Source organism: Balaenoptera acutorostrata, chromosome 10 (assembly GCF_949987535.1).
Source record: "Balaenoptera acutorostrata chromosome 10, mBalAcu1.1, whole genome shotgun sequence".
NCBI lineage: Eukaryota > Metazoa > Chordata > Mammalia > Artiodactyla > Balaenopteridae > Balaenoptera > Balaenoptera acutorostrata.
The window spans coordinates 60726452-60739484 of record NC_080073.1 but is presented as its reverse complement, the minus strand read 5'-3'; the positions used below and the strand labels follow the sequence as shown (position 1 = coordinate 60739484).

Here is a 13033-nt window from a genome sequence, read left to right as displayed (position 1 = left end):
TTTTTCCCATTGTATATTCTTGCCTCCTTTGTCAAATATTAATTGACTGTAGGTGTGTGGGTTTATTTCTGGGCTCTCTATTCTGTTTCATTGATCTGTATGTCTGTTTCTGTGCCAATACCACACTGTTTTGTAGTATTGTCTGAAGTCTGTAATAGCTATGCCTCCTGCTTTGTTCTTTTTCTACAGGATTGCCTTAGCAATTCTGGGTCTTTTATAGTTCCATATGAACTTTAGTATTATTCTAGTTCTGTGAAAAAGGTCATGGGTAATTTGATAGGGCTCATATTAAATCTGTAGATAGCTTTGGGTAGTATGGTCATTTTAACAATATTAATTCTTCTAATCCAAGAGCATGTCATATATTTTCATTTCAGTTCTCAGTGTATAAGTCTTTCACTTCCTTGGGGAGGTTTATTCCTGACTATTTTATTTTTTGTGTTGCAATTTTAAAATTTATTGTTTTTTACATTCCCTTTCTGATATTTCATTGTTAGTGTAAATCAATGCAAATGATTTCTGTATGTTAACCTTGTATCCTGCTACCTTGCTGAATTCGTTTATCAGTTCTAGTAGTTTTTGTGTGGAGTCTTTAGGGTTTTCTATATATAGTATCATACCATTTCATATAATGACAATTTTACCTCTTCCCTTCCAATTTGGATACCTTTTATTTGTTCTTCTTGTCTGATAAATATGATTGAGAAGCCTCTGGCCAGGCTCACTAAGAAGAAAAGAGAGAACACAAACAAAATAAGAAACGAAAAAGGAGACATAACAACTGATAACACAGAATTACAAAAAAATAAGGGAATACTATGAACAATTATATGCCAACAAATTTGACAACCTAGAAGAAATGGACAAGTTGCCAGAAACATACAGCCCAACAAAATTGAATCAAGAAGAAATAGATAATTTGAACAGAACAATCACTAGAACTGAAATAGAATCTGTAATTTTAAAAATCCCTACAAACAAAAGTCCAAGACCAGACAGCTTCACAGATGAATTCTACCAAACATACAAAGAAGAACTTATACTGATCCTTCTCAAACTCTTCCAGAAAGTTGAATAGGAGGGAGCACTCCCAAGGACATTCTATGAAGCCACCATCACCCTGATACCAAAACCAGACAAAGACACCACCAAAAAAGAAAATTACAGGCCAATATCTTTGATGACTATAGATGGAAAAATTCTCAACAAAATATTAGCAAACCAAAATCCAACAACACAAAAAAAAGTCATACACCATGACCACGTGTTATTCATCCCAAGTTCACAAGGACAGTTCAACATACGCAGATCAATCAATGTGATACACCACATTAACAAAAGTCAAAAACCACATGATCATCTCAATAGATGCAGAAAAACATTTGACAGAATTCAACATCCATTCATGACAAAAACTCCTACCAAAGTGGGGATAGAGGGAACATATCTCAAAATAGTAAAAGCTATTTATGACAAACCCACTGCCAATATAATACTCAATGGTGAAAAGTTGAAAGCCTTTCCGCTAAAATCTGGAACAAGACAAGGATGCCCACTCTCACCACTTCTATAAAACATTCTTATTTTTCTTCCCTATATTCTTGAATACTCATCATTGTCTATTTTGTTAAATTGAAAGTAGTTTTCTTTGATAGAGTCCTCTGTAAATTCCAAATGGTGTTATTTAATTCTACAGACATAGTTTGATATTTTAGTGATTGAATAAATCTCTATTCCCTTGATTACCAATGTTCTTTGATGATTGCTGTGGTGAGTACCTGAAATGTTGTCTCTTCCTGTCTATTTATACAAGAAGGCTATTTTTTGATCTGCAACTGTTATCTCTCTTTGTGCAGTCTGCCCCCAATTGTTTTACTTTTTTTTAACAGCAGCAAGCACAAGGATGGACTACTAAACACTGATTTAATGCTGAGTTCCCAAAGCGCAGAACAGCAGCTCTGTGAAGTCTCACCAGTTAAGAAGGGGATTCATCCCCAAATCAGGATTAGGATGGAGATAAAAATAGTGTTGAGGTATGAACAGATGAGGACAAGAGGAATTTGAGGATCAGGAGGTGAGGGCATTCAAGTCCAGCTGTGTCCTATGAAAGAAGAAGAAGGAGCAGGGGTGGCATCAGGAGACTCTTCACAAGTGGCCATATGGCCAGCACTGCCCTTTGTAACAAAGCAGGTGTAGGCATGGTGCCCACAAAGGGGAAAACTAGATGAGGTGCAACACCTCTCCTAGTTGAGAAGGAATGGAGTTGCTGGAATTAGTTTATAAACAGGTGACTAGAAAAATGCCACTTGTGAACAGGTTTATTTCATCCAAGTATTGGTCAGATATTATTAATCATGAGGAAATATATTAATAATAAGGAAAGAGTAAATGGGAGTCTATAGATAAGACATTCTAGGGTATCCTGGTTGAATTAGTAAATTTTGAAATATGTATGCCCAATATTATTAAATTTATATTCACCTGATTTAAAACTGTTCTTGGATTCACTCTGTTAAAAATGTTCCTAAAATATTTTTCTTAAAGTGTCCCTAGTTTTATGATAAACACTTGCTTTGCCCCAAATTATGTTCTTTCTATTAATTTTACTCGACACAGTTTAAATTTTTGCTTTTGGAAAAAAAATCTGATTAAAATGCTCAAAAGAATTTTTGAATATAAAATTATTACAAAACAACAGCTTAATGACTTCAACATTAATCATAAATGAATATTACATACACAAATTTAATTTTCTTAAAACACATGTGGATAAAATACTTTGAAATTATTTGAAGATTTTTTTTAAAAATAAATTTATTTATTTATTTATTTATTTTTGGCTATGTTGGGTCTTCGTTTCTGTGTGAGGGCTTTCTCCAGTTGTGGCAAGCGGGGGTCACTCTTCATCGCGGTGCACGGGCCACTCACTATCGCAGCCTCTCTTGTTGCGGAGCACAGGCTCCAGAAGCGCAGGCTCAGTAGTTGTGGCTCACGGGCCTAGCCGCTGAGCGGCATGTGGGATCTTCCCGGACCGGGGCACGAACCCGTGTCCCCTGCATTGGCAGGTGGATTCCTAACCACTGCACCACCAGGGAAGCCCATTTGAAGATATTTTACATACTGAAAACACTATTGAGTGTTCACTCTACTGAGTCTTAAGACTCTAGAGATTCCCAAGTTACCAAATTGCGGCTAAATATTGAAGGCACTGTTGTGTAGTTCTTGAGTTATTTTCTGTGTACAAAAGAGATTTGCTCTAACAAAAAGGTTAGGACCAACTGTTGTCAGCGAACTGACCATACACCTGTCATGATTATGTCACTTGGCTTTGTTTGAAGGGGGACTGCACATAGACTGAAAGCAGAGGAATGACAATGTCTTGTCAGAACACAACTCTTCTACTGGCTATTTTCAGAACTAATGTAAAAATAAATTTCCAAAACCTAAGCGCAAGTTCAAAAATATGTGATCAGCTTCACGATTACTTCTGATGTGTTAAAATCTCGAACAGAAATGGTGCCCAGTCTTTCCTGAAAACAAGTCCACTTGAACAAGGAAGAGGGAGAGAGGTGGGCTGGCAGTGTTCTTTGTGGGAGTTTGGAGGGAGGCGCCCTGGTTGTGGTGTAGGCAGCCCCTTCTTGCCACCCCACGTGCATGCGCTATGAGCTCATCCACGTGGGGGACTCAGCAGAGTGTGCTTGGTACATGGTGAACCTTCAAAAAAGATTGATTGTAGCAAGTAATAGAGATCAATAGTTAAAACAATATAATACATAATAAATACAAAAAAATAAAATACTGACAATATAAAAATAATAAAAGAATTAAGGATTACCAAAGTCAAACTTCACTAGAGGTGTCAGGTACAATTACAATCTACCAAAACAATAATAACATAATAATAGCCTATATTTGTCTAGCTCTTATTGTGCATGTATTATTATTTTTATTATCTCTATTTACAGATAAGAAAAATGAAGCTTAGGGGAATGTAAGCAATATAGCCAAATTGGTACAGCTAGTGAATTTACAAACCCACGAAATCGGGCTTCAGAACCACGCTTGTAAGCATTGTGCTCTACATATTCACTGATGTTGGGGCATTTTTACTTATCCAAATAATAGTTGTGTATTAAAAGAAGTCCTCTGAGCCAGTCCCCAGTGTTGGCTCTAAAAACCCCAGATATTAGGGAAGAGATGAAATCACTTCAGGAAATTTCATCTATGATTAAAAAAAAAAAATACTTTTTACCAAAAGCAAATGGTAGATTGTACATTTATAAATTATAAAAACACATTAAAAGAAGAACTGATTGCTTTAAAAAGTTACATAATTAATGTTAATCAAGAAACATATTTTCTGTTAGTTTGTGAAATTAAACCCCTGATTATACAACATATTCATTCTGTTGGATGTTTGTGTTCTATTCCAAAAAGTAGAGTTTGTGAAAGAATTAAAGGGGATGTCTCTCTTACAGCTTCAGGACAATTTGGTTTCAAATTGGACATTGGTTAAAAATAAAGCTACTGTATTGAAAGAGATGTTGAAAAATGTGTCACAATAATCAATGCAGAGGACAAACTTCTGAGAGTTGGGACTATGTATATATTTTGTCAATAACCTGTCTTCAGCCAAGACTGCCTGAAATGCTACCTCTTCCTTTCAGAGTCAACAGCATCCCAATGGAGACATCACTTTGAGTGCTTTGGTATTTTTGAATTTGAAGTTTTGCTACTACCTGCAAAGGGACAAGAAGGTTCTGTAACAGAGTACTAGAAGTTCAATCAAATTTTACTCAACTGGATTGCTCTATTTGATTTCATTTAAAAGTTATACAATAGTCAATGGATTCAAAGTATATGTATAATTTTCGAGTAGAGTGTGAAAAAATAAAATGAACACTCCTGAACCTCTAAGTTACAGTCTAAAATATTACCTATTGCTTTGACACGACCTGTTTGTTTCCCTTTGATCACATTCCCTACTATCCATTCCCAGAGTTACTAAGATCTTGAAGTTTGTGTTTATTATTACACCTGTTATTTAAAAATTGGATGTACTACTCATGCATATATTCATAATTAAAATATTATTGAACTTTGCTTGTTGAGTTTTATAAAAACAGTGTCATATGTCTAGAGCTTGAATTTTTCACTCAAAGTTTTATTTCTAGAATTTGTTCATGAGATTTCATATAGTTATGGGTAATTTATGTTCACTGCTGTAAATATTCCACTATGGGTATGTGACAATGTACTTATTCATTTGTATCAGTCATTGTTCTGATGGGAAAATAGAATCCACTCTCTACATAATAGTTATAATGTGTAATTCAGGACTGACATGACTCTTGGAAGACGAGGGAAGGGACATTAGGAAGGCTGCCACCAGGGGACGTGAAGATCTGAGCCCCACGCCTGCCAGGACCTGGAACTGGGCCTGTGCAGCGGTCTGTGGGGCTGCCGTATCAACAGAGTAGGACTCATGTGGAGGTCAGTAAGCAGCCATGTCTGACCGCCATGATTTGCCAGGAGTAATGGACTGCAGTTCATGTTCACCTTCTAAATCTCATGCAACCTTCTGTCATTGGCAGAATCCAGCACCAAAGGAAGCACATCGTAAGGAATCCTGTGCACGTGTCTGAGGTGTGGACACGTGTTGGTGTGGTGTCCAGGTGAGGGCACATCACCACTGAATTGATGTTTTTCCCCAGTTATTTTTGTTCCTACAAGCCTTGAGACTTTGAACGTTCTTGTACACATGCTAAGATTTCTCTAGAGAATATACCTGGGAATGGGTATGCTGAGGCATGGGTTAAATGCATTTACAGATTTACAGGATGATGCCAGCAGGGTTGTACTTACTCACAGTCCTACAAGCAATGTATATGAGTCTCTGTGGCTCCACATTCTGGTCAGTGTTTGGTTTCTGACTCCTTATTTCTACCACCATAGTGTGTGTAAAATGAGATTTCACTGTGGTCTTAATTTGATTTTTGTTTAACTGTTAATAAGGTTGAATATTCACACTTTTTCTCTGGCCGTTCTCTTCCTTCTTCATGATTATATCTATTATCTTTTGTTTGTCTTTTCCTTACAGTTTTATACTTAGGATTGTAAACTAATGATTTATTGTTAACATAATGTAAATAGTCTCCAAATTTGTGACTTATATTTTTTGCCTTTCTTATGGTATATTTTAATGAACAGATATTCTTAATTTAATCAAGCTTTTATTTTACTCTTAGCATATATTTACATCTTGTTTTAGAACTCTTAGACATTATTTCCTTATAATGTCTCTTATAAGGAAATTCTAAAATTTGCCTTTCAGACCTAAGTCTATAATCCATCTGTATTTATTTTTTTGCTATGGTGTACAAAGCAATTTCACTGTTCTTGTTATGGAGAGGCTGTTATGCTCTACATTAGACAGTTTCTTCTTTCCTTAGTATATTAGTTTTCTACTGTTGCTGTAACAATTACCACAAACTTAGTGGCTTAAACCACAACAGAGTTGTGTACAATCTCCCAAGACTGAACCAGGAAGAATGCAATGGTAAATGGGATTGTTCCCTTAATTTCTCTTTCTGATATTTCATTGCTAGTGTATAGAAATGCAAAGATTTCTGTATATTAATTTTGTTGCCCTTTAACTTTATGGAATTCATTGTTGAGCTCTAGTAGTTTTCTGGTGGCATCTTTAGGATTTTCTATGTATAGTATCATGTCATCTGGAAACAGTGACAGTTTTACTTTTTCCTTTCCAATTTGGATTCTTTCTATTTCCTTTTCTTCTCTGGTTGCTGTGGCTGGGACTTCCAAAACTAGGTTGAATAAAAGTGGTGAGAGTGGGCATCCTGATCTTAGAGGGAATGATTTCAGCTTTTCACCTTTAAATATGATGTTATTAGGTGTGGGTTTGTCATATGTGGCCTTTATTATGTATGTGGCACTTTTGTTGAAAATCAGTTTGACCATCTAAGCATGGTCTTTCTGAACTTTATATTGTTCTGTTTACCTTACTTGCCTATAGATATGGCAATCCACACTCCAGTACAGCACTGAATAGATGTGGTAAGAACAGGTATCTTGACTTTATCCTGGATTTAGGGGAAAAACATTTAATCTTTTACCATTAAATGTGGTTTATTGCTTACTCTGGGATCACGGGTTTAAAAAATAGAATAACTCTGATTTAGAAGACAGTTACCTAATTTTACTTTTCTCTGTTTCATGTGCCCAACATAGTTTTTAGTGCAATTTAAGCCTTTTGTATTTTTAAAATTAATGAGTGAGTGATTGCCTGAGTCATTTGGTATGGTGCTGTTCCTTTAGTAGCTGGCAACATACTCTGATAATTGTTTTTAGTTCCCTTGTTTTTAACCATATTTTAGGATTATTAAACAAATTAGATAGGTTCCCCCACCCCCAGAATTTTCCATTTAGGCAAACAGTTTTGTATATATACTCTATCTAGCATTTTAAACTTTTCTGTATGTGTTCACATCTTTTATCTGCTGATGCTTAGAACAACTCTTTAACATAGAGAAGGTAAGATTGAAGAACAGTTGAATCTCTTTATTTCCAATCATGAAATTTGGAATGGAATGTTATGGGCATAGACAATACTTATCAAACATAAAAATTAAATTTTCCTTTTAAAAAAATTTAAAATATTAACTTTTGCAATTTTGAATGTGCATAGACATGTTAAAATTGTTTTTTATTTCAATAATCTGATTGGAGAGAAAAAGCCTTTAAAAATTTTGTAAACCCTAGTGCTTCTTCCTAATTTCATTCTTGAGTAATTTATTTATCTATGTGATTATATGAGTAAATGATGTGTTCAAAATATTGCTGACTTTGGCATTCCTTTGGAAAGAAATGTCTTTTTAAAAGTGGATCTGATCTTAGAGGTCTGAGATGGTTTTCTCTGTGTGTGTGTGTGTTTGGGTATGTGAATGGCATAACTTTCTTCTCCATGGTAAAGATTGAAAAACCCATAGCCCATCAGTTATGCTTGGTGTAAATTATTACTTTTCTCTACTTAAAACAGACATTCTATTGATTTTGTTTCCTAGTTCAATTTTGTGGGGAAATTGCTTGGACCAAGAGGAAACTCCTTGAAGAGGCTACAGGAAGAAACAGGTGCTAAAATGTCTATCCTGGGCAAAGGATCAATGAGAGATAAAGCAAAGGTATGAACTTTGAATTTGATACTTAACACACACAGGGAGTTACCTGTAACAGGATGGCCACATTTACAAGCACATATGAGCTGTCCTCCAATTATTTCCCATGAATTTTACCCTTTGGGACTACTCTGTTGCACTTTCTGATGTCTCCTCTATTTTCATAAAAATCAATTACTGGTCTTTTTCTCCCAAAACATGTAATTCTGTATTTTTATTCTTTTCAGTCCTCTGTGTAGGTTGCTGTCAAATCTTTTCATTTTTTTCTGTGTCCTCCGTAGGATGTTTCTATACGTGTGTGCTCATTTTCCTTAATTCCTTGACTGGATTCCTGTTCTTTCTTCAGCTGTATCGCCTGATCCCATCCACTGTATCATTCCCTCATTTTATCTCTCTGCTCTATTTCACTCAGATCCTCTTACCTAAAGCAATTTCAAATACTTATCTGCAAATCTAAGAGAATTTCACTTATTTTTTGAAATGCTTCAGTGATATTAAACAACTCACCTGATCCCCAAAGAAAAATAAGCTAAAAACTATTATCAACTTGGATATTTGAGGTGATTTATTTTGCATCTGAACTATATCATTTTCCCATTTTATAAAGTGATAGCAATTTTCTCTGTGTTAGTATTCTGTGTTAAAATAACTATTTATAGAGATTTATTCAAAAAATATCTATGTCTGTACTTTCATATATGCTTTAATTTTTTTTTTTTGTTATATGTTCTCCAGATATCTCAAAGACTTACAACAGAAACTTCATTTTTCATGCTTTTATTCTCTCACACATTCTTTAAGATTTAGATTAGGCAGGGTCTTCTGAACCCTTGTGATAGGCTTACTTAACCATAAAACATAAAACATATTTTACTGAAATTTGCTGTTTCTCTCATTAAACTGTTAGCTTCCATGGGCCAGAGAAATATCCTAGTCAGCTTTGCATACCCAGAGTCACTGTGTAGTCTCTCCATATTTTTTTTAAAGCAAATAGGTGTATATTTTTCATTCCCGTGTATTTGGACATTTTTTCCTGTTCATATTGGATTCTTTTTTTCCTGTGAGCATGTTAGGTATCAGCATAAGTATTTGAAAATCTAGCAAGAAAAAAATTTGGTTCTATTAAGTTTCCATTAGGTTTAATTTACTGATATTACCCGTTAATTAAAGTCCTGTTTCTATATTGATTACTTTTTGGGTGATCCATCGTGTTTGTTTCTGCTTTGAGTATTATCATTGCTCCTTTAAAAAATGAAAACATTTAATAGCAACAACATCAATAATAATGTATTCCACTATAAAATATGCTTTTTAGAATGTAGATAAGACTTTAACTGCTAAGGACAACATGGCTGAAATAAAACCACAGACACGGGTGTGAAAAAATTTACCTTAGTAAACACTTGCTTAAAATAAAAATAAATCCTAGGTAAAACTTTTATTGCTATGCTGCTATTTTGCTTCTCTGCCATGTGACCTGAACAGAAAGGAATATTTTATGTGATTTTATATTTCTAGCAAATAAGTAAAACTCATCTGGTTCTGCAGTGGAAGTGTATATGTGTGTCTGTGTGTATTTATAGAGTGACACAGGCATATATTCCTGCATTAATTACAAAAATATTTGTAATTATTTACAAATAATACATTATGTGTCACACTATGTGTCACTGCAGTTCTAGTTCACAGTAATGATTGTGAGAAAAAAAATTTCCTCCTGGAGTTTGCATTCCAGTGGGAGAGACAGACAATAAATAAGTGAATAAATAAATTTTCTACTTTCAGGCGTTGATAATTGTTATGGATTAAAATAAAACAGAGGAAGGGAAAAGAGGTTAATGATGGGAGTAGTGGTTTGGTATGATGATTAAGTAGAGAACTGATTATGAGAAGGAACCAACCCAAGAAAAATCAGAATGAGAGAGAATGCAAGTGTGATGGCTCTGAAGGAGAATCTGTGTCTTTATAACTATCCTGGCAACTGTAGCCATATTTTTGTTTATAACCATACTTATTCCCATTTAGTTACCACCCAATTTCTTTGCTGGCCTTCATAGAAAAATTATTTGAGAATGTTATTTGCAATCAGTTGCTCTCATCCATCCTTTTTTTAAATTTAAAATTTTAATTTATTAATAACGTTGACTATTGCATGCATTTATTGGCTAATTGTATCACTTCTTTTTAAAATCTCCTAATCTTGCCTTTTTTTTTTCCCCTTTCAGTTTTATTGAGATACAGTTGACATACAAGACTGTATAAGTTTAAGTTGTACAGGATAATGATTTGACTTACATACATCATGGAATAATGATCACAATAAGTTAAGTGAGCATTCATCATCTCATAGATATAAAAGAGGAGATAAAGAAAAATTATTTTTTCCTTGTGGTGAGAACTCTTAGGATTAATGCTCTTCACATTCCTATGTATCATACAGCAGTGTTATTAGCTACAGTCATCATGTTGAACATTTCATCCTGAGTACTTATTTGTCTTACAACTGGGAGTCTGTACCTATGACCACCTTCCTACAGTTCTCCCTCCCCCAACCCCATGCCTCTGGTAACCACAAATCTGATCTATTTTTCTAGGTGTTTGTTTTGTTTGTTTCTGAAGTATAATTGACCTGAAACACTGTTAGTTCCTGGGACACAACATAGAAATTCCATATTTCTATACATTTCAAAATGATCACAACAATAAGTTACCATCTGTCACCACACAAAGATGTGACATAATTATTGACTATATTCGCCACACTGTACATTTCATACCTGTGACTCATTTATTTTATAACTGGAAGTTTGTGCCTCTTTATCTCCCTCACCTATTTCTCTCCACTCTCCCCTCCCTGCTCTCTGGCATCTGCCTGTTTGTTCTCTGTATCTATGACTCTGTTTCTGTTTGTTATGTTTGTTCATTTGTTTTGATTTTTATATTCCATATGTAAGTGAAATCATATGGTATTTGTCTATCTCTATTTTACTTAGCATAATACCCTCTAGGTCCATCCATGTTGTTACAAATGGCAAGATTTCATTTTTTTAATAGCTGAGTAATATTACACTATATATCTATAGCTATATCTATATACCACATCTTTATCTATTCATCTATTGATGAGCACTTAGGTTGCTTCCCATATCTTGGCTGTTGCTCAATAATGCTGCTATGAACATTAAGGTGCATGTATATTTTTGAATTAGTGTTTTTGTTTTCTTTGGAAAAATACCCAGGAGTGGAATTCCTGCATCATATGATAGTTCTATTTTTAATGTTTTGAAGAAACACCATACTGTTTTCCATAGTGGCTGCACCAATTTACATTCCCACCAACAGTGCAGGTCCACTCTCATTCATTCTTCATTGTCTCCTCCTCAGTTCCTGTGACTGGATCCTCTTCTTCCTGCAGACCTCCAAGCCCAGGACTTGGTGTTCAGACTTCTTTCTTCCCTTCATGATCTCATTCAATCTGTGTACATCCAGCTCCCAGTCCTCCCGCAGGTTCTAGATTCATGTGTTCAACTACACACTCAACATGTCTATGTGAATGTCTAATAGGCATTGAAATATAGTTGTCCAAACACACATGTACAAATATGTAAATGTATGTGTATATTTATACACACAGGTGTGTATATATATATGAATGAAATATATATGTATTATTTATTTACCTACATGTATGGCATTTATATACTTACCTATATATGAAGTACAATATAAACACATATACAGAGAAAGAGAGAGAGAGAGAGATTGAAAGAATAAGAGAGATACCTTTGCTGACTTTTAGGGCCCCAGTGAATACGCTATGAGCCATGGAGTCTCAAGATTTAAGGATACCTTCTCTTTTTGTCTTGTGTTTGTTCAAAAGCAAATCTCATAGAAATAGGAAATGAAAAACAGCACATATTCAATTGAGTGGTACTTGGTAGCTCAAGCCTACAAAGGTTAGTTGTGTTTATTTAAAGTTTATATCAGCAGGCATTAAGGAGATCAACACAAAACTGCAAGTCTGTTTTTCACATTCTATTGAATGAAAAAAAATAATAAATGCCTGAAGCATCACTAGGTGCCCCTTCTGCACCCACCAGCAAAGCCTGGGCCCACAACCTGCCCCTCAGGCCCAGCGTCAGGGACCTGCCTTTGTAGACAAATGTGTTTGTTTAATAGCCTTGTTTGCAGTGACTAGCTTGCCTCAACTTTCTAGGAAATAATGCAGATCGTTTTTCTGTATTGGTTATGCTGTTAAGGTGCTACACAATGTATGTCTTAAACTTGAGCTTTTCTTTATGATAAAAGGAGATATTTGGATAGTTACCTAAGTCAGGACAAAATAACTATGCAAGAATATTTCTTCCATCTCTGCTGCACGCTCAACTACAGGTGAAATATTAGGCTTCATAGAAGATAATATTAGACATGACTCAAGCCTTCACAGAACTTTTAATTAAATTAAACATCCTGATCTAACACTTCCTTAAAAAAAAAAAAAAACTTAAGAAAGTATAAATCTTTGAATTAGTAGGTGGAAAGAATGATATGGAAAACAGTTCTTGTGGTCTAGTGTAGTAAGAATATTCTAACAAGTTTAATGTTTTTATTTGTGTTATTTTGTTTTTGACTCTGGCAGAGAAACACTCATTTTACTTTAGTTACACCTAGCCAATAACTCTATAAGCAGAGGAAGGAAACAAAAACCAAAACAAAACAAAATGCAGTAATATCCAGTAGCAAAACCCTACCTTATATTTCATTCCCATACTGGTCAGATCCCAGAATATGTCAACTCACATTATAAAAAAAAAAAAAAAAAAAATCCAGGAATTCTT

The 13033-nt window shown here is 34.7% G+C and overlaps 1 protein-coding gene across 1 annotated transcript in view; it reads left to right on the top strand.

Moving 5' to 3' along the window:
* Window positions 1–13033, top strand: part of KHDRBS2 (KH RNA binding domain containing, signal transduction associated 2) — a 713320-nt gene that overhangs the window by 213207 nt on the left and 487080 nt on the right. Inside the window, exon 3 of the mRNA XM_007186974.2 lies at window positions 8085–8201. Coding sequence (XP_007187036.1) covers window positions 8085–8201 — 117 coding nt within the window. The remainder of the gene's footprint in view (window positions 1–8084; window positions 8202–13033) is intronic.